Raw genomic sequence first — 20,452 nt, 5'->3', positions numbered from 1 at the left:
GGTATTTTTATATATAATATAACATCGTAAGGTAAATGTCTAAATAAACAATTGTAAATGTATATATAACTAGAATTAAATTAATAAGTCATATAAATCATTAAATACTTAATAATTTTGTTATACAAGTGCATTCTTAATTTTAAAAAAAGTAATCTCGAGGAATGGGTCTTGGTGTAGTGGCACAAGACGCCATCCGGAACCACAAGATCCCAAGTTCGATCCTCACAAGTGGAACTTATGTGCCCCTTTATTTAGCTTTATTTTCTTTCCTTGTACTAGATCTATGTGTCTCCCTTATTGCAAAAAAAAAAGAAAGTAATCTCAAAATTTATTTAAAAAATATAATTTCTTAAAATAACATGAAATAATTAGTAATTAAAAATAAAAATCTATTGATATGCAATAAGCATGTTTAAATGTTGAACACTCATAAAATAATAAAGGATAAATCTATTTATAAATTTTAAAAAGTAAGAATTTGCAAGAAGAATTTATGATGATAGATGATTTGCACTTCTTCTTTTTACAAAATACATGAAAGTCATCTATTATAATTTTTTAGAATTTGAAATTTAAGAAAATGTAATATGTTTTCTAAGTAATATCATTTTCTTCATTTATATTTGGTATTATAATTCATTTTAAATTATCCTTAATTTATTATCGTATGCACTAATATTTGAGTGGTTTCAATATAAGAATATATATAACTTAATGGATATTTCAATTATGATGTCAATACGAGTTCAAGCTAAATGAAAAAAGAAATTAAAAAAAATTGTGTGCATTGATGAGATAATGTCAAATAATGGTCATTAATTCTCCATTAATTTGGGACAGTAGAACACACTGGTGTCATCGTTCCATAATTTTAGAAATATTAAATTATTTGATGTTTTCCCTTGTGTATGGATATCTCTGCAAATTTAAGATAGTAATAAAACCTTTTATGCATGAAGATTGGGTTGCCCCTAAATTCACTCAGTCGTCGTCCCCGAACAGTCAACATCCGAGTGACTTTTAGCTTGGGGATGGAACAGGATATTTTTTGAACAATGGCGAATGAACACGTTAATTCCAGTAATAATAAGAATATATTTGGTTATAAGGGAAGCATATGAGTCTATTAAAATAAAATAAAAATTATAACAATTAATAAATGATACGAATAGTCCCACAATAAATATTAAATATAAAATTTATTGGTTACTATGTATGTGCACTGCTACTTTATTTTCTCTTTGAATGTATGATTGGATGTATTAATAAATATGCAGAGTATATATCACCATGGATTGGTTTCGGTGATTCGTCATCTCTTTTTCTTAAGTAGGGTTTCATATTCAAGTATTGTGAATTGAAAATATCCACAATTGAAAAAATTTTACTCTTGGTGGTCTAACTCAAACTTCTCAAGGCCCATTACATTTCCGGATATCAGTAGTGCAAATCGACAAAATAAGCATAATCTATATGAAGAAACTAATTAATCAATATAATGCTCCTGATCGGATTGGTTGAGCAAACACATCTAATTAAACAAATCAAATTTAAATTTCGAAGGGTCATATTATCAGCAAATTGCATGATTGGTATAATCTATATTATACAGGGATTCGAAATCTAAGTCCACGTAAGGGATGTCTTTTATTCATAGACATTTTGTGTCATTTCATCTTTCCTGAATTTCATCAACATTTGGAGGATGCTTTTTATTGATGTCCACATCCGTAGTCGACGTAAACGTTTACACTTCAATTATGAACTGGAACATGCATTCACTGCTATGATGCAAACATTTACGACATTGTCTGTCCTCTATTTTCTCCATCCTTACCGACTATCAAAAACCTTAATGTCAAGCTTGTGGTCCTTTTGCCTTCGGCACGAATGCAGACGGCTCGAGCTGTTGTCTTTTGCCAGTTAGAAAATTTGAAATGAACACCATAATACTAATGTATGCATTGGCATATGTGTCTTGCTATTTGCGATTTAGGTTCAGAAGAGGAAATAAAGGACTCATGGGTGAAAATCTCGCGTGTTAACTTAGAGTATTTAAATTAAAAAGGGTGTAATAAAGTGACGCACGCTCTCGTATGGTAATTAAGAGGTTCTAGATTTGATATTTAATGGAACTATCTGTGCTCTTTTATTAAATAAAAAATTTTATTTTATTATATTAGGTTCGGAGGTCTCCCCGGTACCCCAAAAAAAAAACTTAGAGCATTTAATTTTGATTTTTATAGTGAAATTATTTGTATCTCTTTATTAAACTTTTTATTTTCTTAGACTAGGCTTGTGACCATCTTATATACATACATACATATATATGGTATATATACGGGTTCTGGAAAGTGTTTGTAGCTTAACCTTGGAGGATGATCTACATGGTTTTCGAGCACGATATTGCTCTCGTTGGAGATGGGGGCCGAATAGTTTTTTGGGTTGCAATGGCCTGAATGTATAGTTTGATCTTACTCCATGTGCAATCCCAAAATTAAAAATTGACTTTTGTGCTCTTTTTTTTTTTACATAGTGCTGACGTCCGAAAAATTCAATCTTGACCACGTACAGATTACGAGTCTCGAGAGACCTCCAAAAAGGGGAAGAACGGGGGAGAATCTCGATTTCTCTTTCCGATACTTAAATGAAAATGTGTATGAAAAGAGTAAAGAATAGAACTTATGGTTGATGGGTACCTAGAGAGGTATTTATACGAGTCTCAGGATATCCTCGGGATATCGTAATTTGTATAGAATATTTGATAACATATAACAAGTAGATGTACTTGACATATATAACGTTAGAGGTAGGAAATAATATCTCATAAATGAGATATATACATTAAGAATATTTAAGAGATAATATCAAAGATATTACCAAATATATGAGAGATGATTGTAGAAGAGATATATCCACAAAATATTACTGCCGGTTTGGTATATTAAAGTGGACTCATAATGGTATGTTGAGGCCGATGGGTTGGGCCAATTTTTTTGTTCCTACCACAAGCTCCCCACTCCCATGAGCTCGAGCTTCGAGAGGTCGCTGGAGTTGATCAGCGTCACACAATTGTCATCATGATCATAACGATCGGTCAGAGTGAATTATTAATTAGAAATAGACCATTCATTTATGAAAGTACAAAAAAAATGCTTCAATGACATTTGTTCGTTGAATTTTGCTGCGACTACTGATTAGCCTGCCCAGCAACTCGCCGGCGATTACACGTAGAGGACCACCAGACAATTTCGTTTGGCTTCGACTGGTTTTTTCTTGATCTTACATGAACAGCGGTCAAGTGGCAATTGGCAAGTTGCAATTGCAACTTGCAAGGTAGAATCTTTTTTTTTCTTCCTTTGGATAAATTTGAGAAAAAAAATATGATTATTGGTTGCAACTGATTAATAAACTAGATTAATCACTGATTTGAGTTGATTAATGTCGTTTGGTACTTTTTTTTCTTTAAATAATAAGATGTTATGTTTAAATTTTGTGAATAAATAAATTTTATTTTTGAAAGTTTTACCTTTTAGAGCCTCACAAATCTCAATCTTGATTACTCGGGCACCATTAAGTTTCCAATATGAATATTAAATGGTACAAATTGAGAAAAAAAAAATAGTAGTATTGATTTTCCAAGTGAGACGGCTTTGTATCTGCCCTCCTATCCTCTTGTTTATTCCCTTTAAACTCATTGACCTCATCTGTGATAAGAAAAGATCGTGTTTTTTCTTTTTTTTTTTATCATGATATTCGAAAACTCAATGAATCTTAATTAATTTAGGTCCAATCAAATGAATTTATTAAAGAGTAAAAGTCTCTTAATTAAGAATTTTTTTCATAATCGGAAGAGTCCTACTCCTTAAAAGATAAGAAGTTATTATATGATCTTATCTCGTCACGTGACGTGAGGAAGCACCAATTAAAATAAATGAAATTAGAAATTTAATGCTAATTACTCGAATAATTACTTTAATTATTCTTCATTAAGTAATTTTTATTGATTTTTTCTCGTCACCTCATTTCCCTTGATAAAGACATACGTACGTTTCACCCACTTTCAATTCATTTATTTCTAGAAAACAGCGTACAATTTCAACATGAGATCCATCAACTTAACAAATTAATAAGTCACACGTGCATATCAAACATATCGAGCATTAATTGCCATGTTAGTTGTTTTTCGTCTCCATCAGTGACAATGAAGTACTTTTTTTGTCGGTACGTGAAATTGAAGTACGTTACCAGCAACCAAGTGCTGCCCGATGAAGCTCGAAGATATCGATATGTACGTACTCAACCGCATGAATTGTCCCGTGTACTCGTGGTATATCCCATTCTTATGCTTGCAATAAAGATGAAGGGTTGGCTCACTGAACTTGTTTGGCAGCAAAAGATTTTTCAACTCAACTTATTTTAACTCGCAAAAAGAAAAATTGCTGACAATTATTTATTATTTTGCCAGACGTGCATATATACATACGGTATGATGACATTGCCCAAGATTACGGCTCCTCAATTCCAATAGGGGAAATCCATATTTTATCCCTTTCTTTCTTATTTTTCATTTTTTTTAGGTTTTGTTTTATCAATATCGCCTTTTCATGCCAAGTCAAAATAGTCAGAAAAAAGATAATTCAATAATATATTTCAGGCGGTGCCATTTAAAATAATATTTCTTTCACATATAATCGGAGAAATATATTATAATAAGAAAAAAAAGTTGTGACCCATCATACACACATATATATATATATATATATTTATAAACCCACATTAGTTGATAAAACGTGAACGTCGGTATAGGTACGGACCCATAATTTCGATTGGGAGGGGGGACGTGCTGATTGAGAGGCATATAGTATGATAATCTTTTTTGTTTTAAGGAGGCGAATATAAGGATTTTCATATATAAAAAAATTGAACTATATTATGTAAATTTCCTTATAACATTAAAAGTTTAGGGAGGGTGACGCTACTCAGTCCTCTCAGTCCATCTCTGGATATATTTGCTGACATATTGAAATTAAAATAATCAATAATCAGTTTTAGTTGCTTGTCCAAAATTAAAACTGATTATTGATCATAATGTCACATAATATTGACAAAAAGAAAGCCCCGAATAAGCATTTTATCAAATATATATATATATATGTATATATTGTTTCCTTAAGATATTGAACACCATGAATTCGACCTATGAACCAGATCCACACATGAGAAGTTGCGATCCATTTAATTATGAGAATATGACAAAAGCCTACTTGTGATTTTCTATTCCGGCAGGCCAACTTGTAATTTTTATGCTATATATACAAATATATATAGTTATCAATCAATAAATAGGTGGTGATATTAACGATGGATAGATTCCGGCGATTCGGATTGTTTCCGTAAACAATGTTTCGGGTATAGTCTAGTACAATGAACAAAATTCAAAATTGATAAAGCTGCATGAATCAGGCACATAAAAAAATCAAATAATTATTATCATTGCTAGGTTGTCATCAATAAAAAATTAATAAAACACGTCACCCAAAAAAAAGTTAATAAAACATTTAATTATTCATCAGTCGAACAATAATACCGTAATCCAACGAGTAATGCTGTATTTTTCTCCCAAAAGCATATTACGGCGGCTTAAAAAAATATAATTTCCCCGATGTATTGGAAAAGAGAGAGAACTCGAGGTCAACTGGGTGCTACAATAATGGCTCTATCATCCGACGGTCAACAATTTGGAAATGCCGTTTCTCATTTTGACTCTTCCTCTCGTGCCTATAAAAGAACTCCGACCATTCTCCCATTCCATGGCACAACAATCTTCCGTCGAGTTTCTACTTCTGCTTCCCTCTCGGTTTTGATTCCGATAATCCCTATTCCGGTTTTCGCATTTGAGTTTGTCTGGAACCGTAAAAGAGGAACAAGAACAATGGGTTCTCTCGGGAACAAACCGCATGCTGTCTGCATCCCTTACCCGGCACAGGGCCACATCAACCCGATGCTGAAGTTGGCCAAGTTGCTGCACCACAAGGGCTTCCATATCACGTTCGTAAACACCGAGTTCAACCACCGGCGCCTCCTCCGGTCCCGTGGGCCCAACGCACTCGACGGACTCCCCTCCTTCCGGTTCGAAACGATCCCAGACGGCCTCCCGCCATCGGATGTGGATGCCACGCAGGATATCCCGTCACTGTGCGAGTCCACGAGGAAATACTGCCTGCCCTACTTCCGGGGGCTGCTGGCGAGGCTGGACGAGAGGGCTCGCACGGGTGATATTTCTCCTGTGAGCTGCGTGGTGTCGGACGGTGCGATGAGCTTCACGCTCGACGCCGCTGAGGAGATCGGAGTGCCAGAAGTGCTCTTTTGGACAACCAGCGCTTGTGGTTTGATGGGCTACGTTCACTACCAAAGTCTGGTTGAAAGGGGTTATACGCCGCTCAAAGGTATATAATTTCTTCTGTTGATTTGTATTCTACCTCAGAAAATTCAACGAAGAATTTCTTGATCTTTAATTCCCTCCCACCATGAATCGTTTGAATGTGACAGTAACATCCATTCTAATAATGATACAAAATATTCCATAGTCTCCCTTGGTTTCTAATAATCGAGGATAATATCATTGCACTAAATTTCTTTTTCAGTTACACATACCTTTTTTTTTTCTTGGGGGGATAAATTCAGTAACCCGTACTTTGTTCGTACTATGGGATTTAGATTTGGTTATTCTACATTCATGTAGTGCGTTAGTTAATAAAGCACTGCCCATGTATGCTTTCATGACCATCATCCACCTATATTGGTGGGCTTAGCGGGCAAAAAAATTTCAACCCGTACCGCGGACGGCATCACGGCTGCTGCCAATTTTGACTTTATCTATGCCGGTGGACTTATTGGGATATGGCCATCAATTCATTGCCGGTATCGAGAAGATAAAGATCCTATAGATTTTCCACCCAAAAAGAAGAGTACGCCGAGATTTTTATATGTAGGTCCCATAAAGACACGAAATATGGGCCCTTGCGTCTGGCAGGACCCATATAGTTTTCGTATATACAGGAATTAAAGTAGTGGTAATTCAAGAAAAAATATATATAATGACACGTCACCATCTATGAAGCAAAAATTTTCAATTTCGTCAGTAGATTCTTTTATAACTTTCTATTTCTCGTTTTCTATTCTGTTTATTAGACCTAGGAGACTCTAGTGGTAATTTCCTTATTTTAATATTGTTATTCATGCGGCTCATGCTATGCTGGTTGCATGTTGTGGATTTGCAGATGAAACCTATCTAACCAACGGGTATCTGGACACGGTCATAGATTGGATTCCTGGAATGAAAAACATCCTTTTGAAGGACCTGCCGAGTTTCATTCGAACCGTTAACCCTGACGAGCTGATGGTAAACTTCTGCATAGGTGAGACTGCAAGGGCTCAACGAGGATCCGCTGTCATATTGAACACATTCGAGGCGCTCGAACACGATGTATTAGATGGACTTAGGACCTTGCTCCCTCCTATACACTCGATCGGGCCACTCCATCTCCTCTTGGACCAGGTCCCGGATTCTGATTTAAAACAGATCGAATCTAACCTATGGAAAGAAGATGAAGAGTGCCTTGAATGGCTCGACTCGAAGGAACCCAACTCTGTCATTTACGTGAACTTCGGGAGCATAACCGTCGTAACCGCTGAGCAACTCCTCGAGTTCGCTTGGGGACTCGCCAATAGCAACCAAACCTTCTTGTGGGTGATCCGGCCTGACCTCGTGTCCGGGGAGTCGGCGATTCTCCCGCCGGGTTTCGTTGAAGCAACTAAAGGGAGGAGTTTATTGCCAAGCTGGTGCCCGCAGGAGAAAGTGCTCAAACACCCGGCAGTCGGAGGATTCCTAACTCACTGCGGGTGGAACTCGACGCTGGAGAGCATCTGTGCTGGCGTGCCGATGATCTGCTGGCCTTTCTTCGCAGAGCAGCAGACGAACTGCAGGTACAACCGCATGGAGTGGGGGATAGGGATGGAAATCGACAGCAACGTGAAGAGAGACGAAGTCGAAGCGCTCGTGAGGGAGTTGATGGATGGAGAGAAAGGGAAGAAGATGAAGGAGAGAGCCATGGACTGGAAGAAGAAGGCCGGAGAGGCCGCCACGGGACCATTGGGTTCGACGTACGCCAGTTTGGACAGTCTGATCAATAAGGTGCTACTTCAGCCGAGAAATAATTAGATAAATCTTAAACAAATCGAGAGAAATATGTTTTTTCTTTTTATTTGTTCATCACTAATTCATACTCCTTTCTTGTGTTTTTGTTATGTATCGTCTTTCGGACGAATCATAAGTATCATGAAATTGCTATTTACCCCTTATGATTTGTCTTTGGTCAATTTGTCTAAACTTCTGAGATTCAATCCAGGGTAAAGTGTCGTGCATTAAAGCCCACCTTTTAAGCATGGCCTAGTGAGCAAGTAGATGACCTTGTTTAAGCCTGCAGTCCCTAAAATGTGATATGCCCCTGGCCCGGTCATGTCTAACGACAAACAATCGTAATATTCCCGAGGATGCCTTGCGAAAATTCGAGTATGTATTCGGATTATGAAGAGTGGGCGGTGGATGATTGATTCAGGCCCCATTTTACAATTGATTACTCTTATTGGCCGTGATGTGAGGAACACGAGGCCCCACTGTACAGATACTTTTTTTTTGGGGGGGTGATACACTGATACTTAAATTATGAAAGACAATGACATTGTCCAAGCTATAAGTATTATTATCAATTTGTAATGGACTGGTTAATCCCAATTATCAAATGAAATTGGCCATTAAATTACAGCATTATCGTACTTAACACGTGAAAAATCATCCCAAATCAATTTTCCAGATCACAATCTGAAAGTCTAATTCTATATTTGGATCTAGGGAAAAGACGGAAAAAAAGAGGGAGAAAACGACTTCGGGATTTACCAATGTGGGTCGGTTCAAGCTATTCGACGCTTGTTTCGCTTAAGTAAGGTCTCGGGTTCGAATCATTGTGAATGTAGAAAATCCACGTCGGGAGAAATTTATCTTTTAGTGGACCGGCCCTCATCGACTGGATTAATCGAGACCTAATTAGGTTTCCGGATACTATGGTTTAAAAAAAAAAACTATGGGATTTCTCCCTACTGTCACCCTCCATTTTCCGCCGTTTATCTCGATCTAAATAGACCATAAAGGAAGATCTTTCTTCAATTCATCAATGATCTTGATTGTAATTCACGAGAAGCACTTCATTAATCAGCTTCTCTAAATTTAAGAAAGATGACCCACTTGGGCCTGAAGTGGCCTCCTCAGCTTTCACTTTCCAGACCATTGCCTTGTTCCTCATCTCCTTCCCTTTGTCGCCCTGCATTAGCTCCCTCACAAGTGCCTCAATCTTGTCTCTCTTCGCGTTATCGTCTATCTCCATCCCGACCCCCCACTCGGTGCAGCAGAAACGACAGTCGGTCTGCTGCTCGGCGAAGAATGGTCAGCAGATCATGGGCATTCCGCCGCATAAGCTCTCAATGGTTGAGTTCCATCCACAGTGTGTCAGGAAGCCTCCAACCGCGGGGTGGCTCAGGACCTGTAGTTTCCGAATTTATGATGAAAGGGAAAGCACGATAATTGATGAATTATTATATAGACAAACACATACATACATATATATATATATATATATATGTATGTGATTCACGGAATTAGCTAGTTGTACTTTCAATAATACACTGGACCACCTTTTGGTGGTACATGTCATGTTCCAAAACTGACCGGCAGACCAAAAGTTGTTCAATCTATCAGCCAATTTTATGCAAAATAAATTCATTTTGTTCTCCTCCGAATTTGCTTTTCTCATTGAAAAAAATTTAGTTGGGGAAAAAAATATATCCCGAGCTGAGGCTCGATTAATTCGACCTGTTCCTGAGGGCACCAGCTCGCGATTAAGCTCCTCCCTTCGGTCTCAGGCAGGAATTCTGGTGGAAGCACAGCTGACTCGCCGGTCACCAGATCCGGCCTAATGACCCACAGGAAAGGCTTCCTGGAATTGGTGAGTCCCCAGGCGAATCCGATAAGTTGCTGAGTAGTCATCAGCGTCACGCTTCCGAAGTTCACATACACGACGGACTGAGGCTCTCTGGAATCAAGCCACTCCAGGCACCCGGGTTGTTCCTTCCACAGGTTTGATCCAATGGACTCCAATGAGCCATTCATCGATACATTCTTCAGGAGAAGTTGAAGAGGACCAACCGTGTAGAGCCAAGGGACGGTGGACGAGAGCGCCTCTAGAACGTCGTGCTCTAGAGCATCGAAGGTATTTAAAATGAGAGCCGACGCCATAGAGACTTTCTCCACTTGTGTTATGGCGAAATGAACCATCAGATCATTAGGATCTGTTGTGCGGATAAAACTCGGCATGTCCCTTAGGCGAATGTTTCTCATCCCCGGAATCCAGTCGATTGAAGTCTTGAGATAACCATTTGTCAAATAACTTGCATCTACAGGTCACAGGAAAAAGTAGATCAGTGCATATAAATCGACTAATTATGTCGTCCTCGTACTAAATTATATATACGGTCGTAGGAATACTAATTATATAGCCCAATCAGGATAAAAACTGCAACTGGTACACTGTAATGAATATTCATTTCATCGAATTAGTATATAGATTATATTGGTATATTAGTACGTACATACCAAATTGGATAGTGTTCTAGAAATTTGATATACTCTAATATCCATATATATCTTGGATGTCAAAAATCCATATCTATCATTCCTATGAGTGGTGCGAGGCCTTTCTCGAAGAGAAGACGGTATTGCAAATATCCCATGACGCCACAGGCACTGGTCGTCCAGAAAAAAACATTAGGAATCCCCAGTTCTACGGAGACCTCGAGGGTGAAGGTCATGATCCCATCTGCCACGATGCAAGTGACCTGAGTCTCAGCGTCCTCGTTGAGCCCACCGACGAGTTCCCTAAAGGGTCCCAAGCAATTCCTCCTCGTGGAGTCTCACAGGGCCGGGACGTCCTGGGTTGTTTCGGCGTTGGAGGGTGGGAGGCCATCCGGGATGGTCTTGAACAGGAAGTTTGGGAGACCATTTGGGGCCCCAGGGTTTGAGGAGGCGGCGGTGGTTGTACTCAGTGTTGACGAAGGTGATGTGGAAGCCCCGGCAGTGGAGGATTTTCGCGACTTTCATCATCGGGTTTATGTGGCCCTGCGCTGGGATGGGCACACAGATGGCATGGGGCTTAGGCTCTCGCTAGTCTCTACTGATTCCATTGATAGCCAAAACCTAACTCTTCCTAAGCCCACAAGTCGGACGACCCTTTTTCTAGGGAAGCACATTTGCTTTCATAGCTCTGTCTGTGCATGGAGGTATTATTATGTCATATACAAATAAGAATTAATTATTGCTTCTTCTATTTTTTTATTTTTAAGTAAAGTGGTGTAGTACAGTGATACAGACCATTATTTAATAATTAATTAAAGGTTTTACATTCGATTTTTGTTATGAGATTATCTGTATCCATTTATTAGATATCATGTCTCCTTATATAATCACATGGATTTCCCTCTTAATTGAAAAATCATTAATTTTTTTTAGATATATGATAATTTATAATGCACGTGTGTATATATATATATATATATATATTCAAAAATTATCTTTTTTTGTGGTAGATGCAAATGGAGCTTGATTATCCATCCTCCATTAATTGGCGTACAACTGAAGGATGTCTGCTTTTAACAAACGCGCGTTACTGCAAAACGTACGTACACAGTACATTTCATTCTTTTATAATTTCTACTATTCCATATATATATGAGAACATTATTGGGACATTTAAATATAAGGTGACATTGATGCTAATTGTTTTCATATATATATAGTGTCCATCAGGACGTTTAACCAAAACAATTATCGAAATAAAACAGAACATGAACACAAACTTGAATGCCAGGCGTGTTTCCGAAATTTTATTTATCAACAAAAATAATCATAGGGAAGAAAAAAATTGTCAAAGTTCGTTACTTTTTAATGAAATTTAACCTCAGCAGCGATAACAGGCAAGAACTCATCTTCTCGGCCCCTTCTGGTGGAACACATCAAACTCGCATTTTCAAACAATAGTGCTGTTAGCAAGCCAATTTATTCCGGACTTTATTCGGAGAAACAATAAAATAATGAGACAGTATCTGCTTTTTTCAACATTTATTTTTTCTTTAATCATACGGATAAATGGACCATTTATTAATCCACGACAAAAACAGATATAAGGGTAAAATGTTAGATTAGAAATTACAAAAACAGAAACAAACGGATCCAACTTGTCATCAACCTATTATTTAATTTTCATTGTGTATCATTCCATATCGAAAGTTCAATAAATTCTACCTCATTTTTTATTCGAACTAATTGAACTATTAAGAGGTAAATTTTTCTAAGAAATGGTGCCAAATCACCTAAATATAAACTCACCCACGTTGCTACCTTGTGATATTTTAATTATATTGTACCGTTCCTTTGCTCTTTTTTGTTTTTTACGTTACAAGAGAATTTCATGCTCTTAAGTAAGTGGAAAAAAGTAAGAACGAGTAACGAGAAAGTCGCTTTTTTTTCAGTCACAAAGATGTTCAAAACCTAGTATAATAAAAGAGAAATATTAAATTACTAATAAAGTGATACGAGTAATTCTAATAGATATCGAACTTCCGACCTTTAGATCACAAGCCAATAATAGTTCACACATACCTATTGGTTTTTAGTATGTCACAATATATATATATATATATATATATGCTTCTTGTGACACAATGTCATGTAATATATTTATTACACACAATACCTTTTCGATGCACCCTGATGAGAACCAAAACCAAAATCTCTTATTCCAATTGAGAGCTTGTACTAGGACAGTACACCTGGCCCCTTTTCAAGCTATTTGTTGCAATAAGATGCCCAAACGATATTAGAATAACATGAAATCGAAAAATAAACAACATCAAATATACACGGTAAAACTCTCAAGGCGAGGCAAACATGAGTATCCACTAAAGCAACTTTATCAAAAGCAACTATCCAATTGACGAGGAATATCTCGGACTTACTGAAATTGCAGAATATTAATTCATACGAACTCAAAAATATAGGAACAATGAAGACATTGCAGAGTATAAAATGAAACCAATAACGTGTGGACCGATAAGAACTTCTGATCCAGTAAAAGGTAGACGAAAGTCAAAACAAAGAATGGTGAGCCCAAGGTCCAGCATGTACCTGTTTTCCCAAGGAGCCATCGAACTGTTCACAGAATAGAGGCGTTAGATACCTCCTTCACCAAAGGGAATTTTTTGCTGCACGTCTCGGTCTGCTGTAATAATTTCTTCACAGTTGATCAACAAACTTCACCATAACCTACTTCTTCCTCTGCTTCCCCAAACCTTTTCACATGCTTGTATGCAATCTATCGACTTGATTGCAGGGAATCTTCTTAGAACCTTCAAGCTGAAAGGCATTTTCAATATTTTTCTGCACTATATTTACGAGACACCCAAATGCGATGATTGTATTGCAGACTGTTATTTAGTATAGATCATCCACCATTATGATGGAGGCTCCACAGACTAACGGCTTTGAAAATTTATGTCAAATCACTTAGAAATAAAACACAAACGGGGGAGGATAAGTTAGAGAACTGAAAAAGAGAATTGGAAAACGAATGTAATGGGACACAATAGTAAAAAATCTTGTTGTATATCATTCCTAAATTAGTTTTTCTCATTTTCAGTAGTTTCCCCTCTATTTCTTGAAATAGCAGTATGCTTTGGTATCTTTTCCCTTGTTATATTGTCCACACTGTTCTTTATGTGCTTTTTGTACAGCTCGGTTATCAAACCTTAGTTTCCCTTTTCAGTTTTCAAATCTCAGTTTTCACAAAATCTGTAAAATCTAGATGGAGTTTTGCAAAATTCTGCAGAAACCATTACATTACAACCTTGAGAAGAACGAATATGCTTAAAACAATGCTTGCTAATAAAAACAAAGTACTTGCTAAACCAACACCATATAACTTGAAATGTCATTGCTATTGCTATTGCGAGAAATCCGCAAAGTCAGTTGGATCAATAGCCAGATCCACTCAAGGACAAAATGATCTAGAGAAAAACATGAAGAAGTCTAACCTTAAAACACAGTTAATTTTGAAAACGACAGTTTTTGGTTAATTGATGTAGAGATAGCTAAGACATGTTAATTTTGAAATTTTCTGGAGAATGAAAGAAGAAATCAAAAGAAGCGAGAAAAACAAAAATAAAAATAAAAATCCGTGGATGGGTAAATTTAAAAAAGAAGAGAAGAAAAGGCTAAAATGGAAAAGAAATAAAGGACACGAGTCCTTGTACTAATAAAAAGCAAAAACAACAGTTTTAGTTTATTTATAGAAAAAGCGCCCGCGGCAACGCCTTGGGTGGAAAATGATGATTTACAAATGGTGAGGAAAGACAATATTGATATAACTTTCAGAAACTTATCGTATAATCCAAAATCATGTTATATGTTCGCAGATTTTTAGCAATTTATCCATAAAACGAATTTCAATTCAAACCATGATCTATAGTGATATAGATCCAATATATATTATTCACACGTATAAATGAATTTTGTTTGAAAAAATTCTTGTATATATTAGACCTTGTATACTTAATATCATAATACAATGAAATTGCATTTGAAACACTAAGTATGCGAATAAACAATTAAATAAAATAGCTTTTTACTTCTTTTTCTATTATTATTTCGCGATCTCCTTCTTTTTACACCTCATCTTAATTGAATTTGCTCTTTGTTCGTCTCTTCACTTTTTATCTCCTGTAGTTTTTCATCCTTTCGTTAGAATCTTTTATTTTGTACATTCAATATCTCTCTTAAAAAAGAAATTCTAGTTAATATGTTTCTTCAATTTGAGATTTCAATATTTCATTTTATATGTTCATCATTTAGAGCATATTAAAATTTTATTTGAGACGCATGCCTAATTTACACTTGGTTTGAGAGTCAAATATTCTATTATGTGTTTTAATTAGGATCGATAAAATGTTCATTTAATTTAGATGAAAATTTTAAAAATATTACTTAATATAAGTCATAACTCGATTATAGCTAAAGATCGATATTTTATAATTTAATTAGAATTGGAGTGAAATAGAATCACGTATCATCCCCAATATTGCAAGTAAAATCATTAACTTATACAATATTTTATTTAGGAAAATATATGCATGATTTTTACTATTATAAGGATGATAACATAATCATAGAAGTTATATATAATATAAATCCTCATTTACTCTCATGTTATTTCGTTTTAATTTCCAATGATTAATCTTATAAAAGTAAAGCTCATTTTGACAAATTATATTCTACCTAGTTACTCATATGTATAATCAATCCTGAATACTTTCACGTGCAATTTTTTTTTTAATTTGTTCATATGTACATTTGAAAATTCTAAAATGTACTATTTTTTAGAAATTAATTTTGGAAAAAAAATTATAATTTATTCTTTTACAATATATGCTCTTTTTCTAAATTAATTTTCAGGAAGTACGTGCTTGTAAAGGGAATAGAAAAATATATGAGGATGATAATTAAATATATTGGAAAAGATTAAAGAGATAAAAGTGAAAGATTATATAAGTTCGCAGAAATTTCTGAAAATAAAGAAATTTGTAAATTGAAAAAGGAAAAAAAAAAGGGAAGAAAATGGAGGGACACTTGGCACAATATTTAGTACAAAGCCTCCCAAAGAAGAGTTTCAGTTTATTATACATAGATAGATAGATATACTCATTTTACCCATTGGTAAAAATGTGTCATACTCGTTAAATGCCCGTTGTCATAGTTTTTCCATTGATTATGAGAGACTTCAATACAATTAATGGATCCTAATCACCCAAAAAAAGGGATCCTATTCTTTTTTTTGGGGGGAGGGGGGGAATTGATAATTACCTAGTTATAAAACTATAAATGAAAAGAGAGGTTAAAGGAAAAAAAGGCAAGAATAACAAGTTTCCAAATCGGTACTGGAGTCTGTAATATAATTCAGATTTTAGGTTAGATCGGGACCATCCGGTTACACACTACAACATGGTAGGTTTTGGAGTCAGAAATTAGGAACCAGTTCCATATTGAGTAATGTCCGAGTAACATGAAAATTACAAAGTATCCGAACCTGCAAATACCATGGTGAACCATTATTATCTTGTAACGTTTATACGTGATATATTCGTTACATATAAAATCTTAAAAGAAGGCTACTTTGTTGTTGGAACAAATACTTGAGATAAACACATCACTATGACATTTTTATTATAAATCCTAAACAAAAAGTATTTTACACGTGGATTGTACTCGGTGATAAATGCGATCCCATCGTGTTTTATTCATTTATATGTACTTATTAGTAAAAGAAAGTTCGTGCGGGAAGCCGATGGTTCGTGAACCTGCAATCGACGTGTTACTCTTCAAATCATCATATACATCAGATGATGTAGTACCATTTTCCACTGCCGGCACCTCCCCGAATAATGTTGCCGGAAAAGGTCCATGACCCGACCCAAATGCCCTGACATGGTCCTTGAGTGAACGTTTATGCTTGAAGTCCGATCCACATAAACATAGCCAACGCTTTCCGCAGTTCTTCTCATGGGTCCGCCAGTCACCCTTGACAGCAAGCAGCTTCCCGCACTTCTGGCACGCGAACGGCTTCATCCCGTGCTTCCTCTTATAATGGGTCTGGAGGGTCCTGAAATCCTTGAACGCCTTGGCTCTGGGGTGGTTTATGTTGTTCTTGCAGCCATCGTTGCAGCAATAGCAAGGAATCCCTAGCATCGCACGAGGCTGCGTTCCCCTTAAGGACTCTGGGCCTTTACGATATTGCGACCCGTGACCCCACATGTGCATCTACCATGTGATGATTGCATGCATATACCATGCATGGCATTTAGGAGATAACGAAGAAGTGAGTAATCAGAACAGATCATGACATATATATATATATATATATATATATATATATATATATTGGTGAATAAGAAGCGATCATTATACGCAAAAAATTGATCTGCACCTGAAGATTGTTGTAACGGTTGAAGGTTTTGAAGCAAAGTTGGCACGAAAAATGGGTGAACCCTATGAGGATTTGCTCTGGTGTCGGTATCCAATATCTCTTCTCCGCTGTCACAGCTGTCTTGTTCTCATCAGCACCCAGCGTCTCTGGCTGGTCCCTGGAGACTCCGCTAGAGAAGCTGGGGAGGCCAATGTGTAGGGCGACGGTGACATCATCATCACCACCTTCAGCCGATGCTTCCTTGCATGAAGCGTAATTGGGAGGGTTTTCAATATGGTTGGAAGATGTTGAACGAAGCAGGCAACTTATCAATGGAAGGGGCTCGAGAGGTTCCGACTCTTTTGGGCTTGTGGAATTGATATTAAGGGGAGCAGAGGTCGAAGAAGCCATTGACTTGAGAATTGGTGAGATATGAGCAATTGGTAGACAATATGCATTGCATTAGACTATTTACTTTATGTGCTCTTATATATGTGAACCCAAGTGGGTCCCTGCGTAATACTATGACCAACTAATTTTTCCAATCAAAACCGAAAACTTATAAGCACTAAACAAAGTTTCTAATTTCATTTCATACGCAAAATGCAGTGTTTGCCATCATTTATTAATTAAAATGACACTGGAAAATGGTTAAAAGTAATCGACCAGAACTATATGAGCTCGCTCTCTATGTTGGGAGTACCTCCGTTCCGGTTCCAACCAGGGAACTAAATATACTTTTATTTGATCATAGCCCTAGTATGCAGCTATAACTCAAAGCACCTGCAAATAATCAGATTAATATATCTTATAAATGTCTAATTATCAATCAAAACGGGAAACGAATTAGTTAGTTCATTGAACTAATTATTCAAGGAACTTTCGGCAGATGCTTTTTGAAATTAATTAGAATTATGTTTCGGTATATGGGATTAGAATAGGAAAAAAAAGGATGAATTTTATATGGTGAAATATAATTATATGCAAGAGAAAAATAATTATTTGAATTGAATTTGAGAGAATGAATTAATATATTTAAGCAAACGAATTTATTTACTATTCTATATAATATATTTAGACATAAGAAAATTTTAAAAGTATAGGATACCAATATAAATTAGTTCAAGTAGTTCGATACTTGTTCTCCTTAATCAAAGTCTCATGTTCTAGTTTTGTGAATGGAGAAAATCAATACTGTGAGAGTTTTTACCCCTTAATAAGTTGATTCGGCTTAAACTAAACTAGTCGGACTTCATTAAGTTTTTGGATATCATGATGCATATCAAGAAAAGAAAAGTATATATGATATTTAGATAAAATTTAATAAATGGGTGGAATCAGTATTAATTACTTGAACTTTTTAAAGGAAAAATCACTTCATCTAATTAGAGGATGAGATAATTCACCCAAAAAAAAATAGAGGATGAGATATTCATTTGATTTTATTCCCATGTACGAAACGATAGAGGTTATATAGTCGGTTCGGATAGGAGTAATAATTAGGAGAGGGAATTGATGGGAGAATTAAATTGGGGTGGCTGGAGAATGTTGCTGTTGAATGGATACATACCTTTTTCATTTAAGGGGAATAGTATGGTAATGATTCGTTACTGTTGGCGACTTTCACGCTTTTGGGAGTGAAAAGGAAATACCTTAATTTCTGTGGCCCCCTAGCCCACTTTATTAGCAAAGTTTGATCTTCAGAAGGTTGAATATCCATGGCAATTGAGTGTGAATGTGCAACAGTCAACACCTACGATCATCGAGCTCTTTGCCTAAACACATCTTGCGGCTTGCCACTAGTGTCACCGGTTGAGTCAGATCCGCGTGCCAAGAACATTATTTACAGATCTTCTGTTAAAAATATATGTTGATTTCAAGATGACCATATGTCTGTAACGTCTATGTGCAATCTAATTCGTCTAAATAATTTCATCTCGGTTATGATCATGCTGAGAATCAGAGACAGCTAGCGAGATTTAGTTATAGCATGAAGCTGGTAATTAGTTTCTTGTGTATAACCTAATGTGGGCCAATTTACCCTAATTATGTATGAATGCTATTGTGGAAAATGAGAATTTGCTTGTGAGATTGCATAATTTTGTAGACACAGAAATGCCTAATCTGACTCTCATTCAACAACCATAATATACCCAACGAACTATAAATTACCTTTTCTTGCATCCACGAAGAGCTAGTTATTGAGAAAAGAGCTCTAAGTGCAACAATAACGTTCCCAATGATATCAACTTTCCAACAGCCCAATCATCAATTGGCAATACAAAAGTGAGACTTTGTCTACAACTCCCTTACGCGTACATGTTGATAAACATTATTATCCAGTGGCATATGCTCTTCCATATCTTGTCAAATGGGACCATCTCCATCTCGGGCTACGTTTTATGAACTCTTGGTTTGGGCCTTGTAGGGCTCATTGCACATAATGTACTATACGGGCGGACAGGAAGGCGGGCAGGCAAGGTATCTATGTTACGATTGAGCTTGCTATAGAATTTGATCTCCATGCTGTTTTGGGAGGTCGATATCTTTTAAAATGTCCATTATACTGTACCTCGAACAAATACATTCTTTGGCATTGTAAATTTACCCTTTGCCAACTGGGCAAATTTCCTTTAAAAATGGCCTCGTTGAAGTTATCTGACCCAAAGAGCGCGAAACAAGAGTTCTACCACAAATTAATATGAATATTGTCTAACAATGCCAATTATGAATCCTAGATAATGAGATGTTATTGCATGTCCCTATGTCAAATAGGGACCAATTCCCATATGGACTTAATTCAGGTTCTTGATCTCTTATTTTGGGCCCTTCTAGGTCTCACATAAACACATAAGGGCAGGCTTGGTTCAGTCAATCAAGTGCAATTATATTAAATATTAGGTAAGTTTAGGGTGGTGGCGCAGTTTGCTAGCGCGTAAGTCTCATAGCCTCTGAATTATCCTGAGCTCGAAAGTTCGACCCTCTCTCACCCCATTCCCTTTTTCGCTTTTTTTCCTTCATAATATTTCCTTTTTTGCGTAAGTTATTACAAAATTCAATATAAGAAAAATAGCTTGAGATTTTGCTACATTTTTTTTTCTTCAGATTTTGCTATAAAATGCATGAATCTATGTGAAAAGAAGAAATCTCCTTTGCCAACTTTATATACGAGAAATCAAATCCCAGAATCATGAGAAGTCCTAATCAGATCATGAGACTATCCGTACGATGACCACTTTCGGAGAGATGGAGATGAAAAATTAACTTGAGGGTATAATTTCGCTCTAGCATAGTACAATCTGGGAATAATTTAGGATCTCAAAATA

The 20,452-nt window shown here is 36.3% G+C and overlaps 2 protein-coding genes and 1 pseudogene across 2 annotated transcripts; 1 reads left to right on the top strand and 2 right to left on the bottom strand.

The window, feature by feature from the left end:
- Window positions 1-5,801: 5,801 nt before the first annotated feature.
- LOC116204740 (7-deoxyloganetin glucosyltransferase-like) lies at window positions 5,802-8,372 on the top strand. Its single transcript, XM_031537000.1, has 2 exons — window positions 5,802-6,452; window positions 7,287-8,372. The coding sequence occupies exons 1-2, from the start codon at window positions 5,939-5,941 to the stop codon at window positions 8,225-8,227; spliced, it is 1,455 nt and encodes a 484-aa protein (XP_031392860.1). The 5' UTR covers window positions 5,802-5,938; the 3' UTR covers window positions 8,228-8,372.
- Window positions 8,373-9,208: 836 nt separating this feature from the next.
- On the bottom strand, window positions 9,209-11,374 carry LOC116202881 (annotated as a pseudogene).
- Window positions 11,375-16,355: 4,981 nt separating this feature from the next.
- On the bottom strand, window positions 16,356-17,546 carry LOC116205815 (protein TRANSPARENT TESTA 1). Its single transcript, XM_031538481.1, has 2 exons — window positions 17,148-17,546; window positions 16,356-16,981 (listed from the first exon to the last, which is right to left on the bottom strand). The coding sequence occupies exons 1-2, from the start codon at window positions 17,535-17,537 to the stop codon at window positions 16,466-16,468; spliced, it is 906 nt and encodes a 301-aa protein (XP_031394341.1). The 5' UTR covers window positions 17,538-17,546; the 3' UTR covers window positions 16,356-16,465.
- Window positions 17,547-20,452: the final 2,906 nt, after the last annotated feature.

Source organism: Punica granatum, chromosome 4 (assembly GCF_007655135.1).
Source record: "Punica granatum isolate Tunisia-2019 chromosome 4, ASM765513v2, whole genome shotgun sequence".
Classification (NCBI taxonomy): domain Eukaryota; kingdom Viridiplantae; phylum Streptophyta; class Magnoliopsida; order Myrtales; family Lythraceae; genus Punica; species Punica granatum.
This window is presented reverse-complemented; position numbering and strand designations above follow the sequence as displayed.

Coding starts and splice junctions, on each gene's coding strand:
- LOC116204740 (XM_031537000.1), top strand. CDS start 5,939: ATGGGTTCTCTCGGGAACAAACCGCATGCTGTCTGCATCCCTTACCCG. Junction 6,453..7,286: donor GGGTTATACGCCGCTCAAAG/GTATATAATTTC, acceptor GTGGATTTGCAG/ATGAAACCTATCTAACCAAC.
- LOC116205815 (XM_031538481.1), bottom strand. CDS start 17,537: ATGGCTTCTTCGACCTCTGCTCCCCTTAATATCAATTCCACAAGCCCA. Junction 16,982..17,147: donor ACCGTTACAACAATCTTCAG/GTGCAGATCAAT, acceptor ATCACATGGTAG/ATGCACATGTGGGGTCACGG.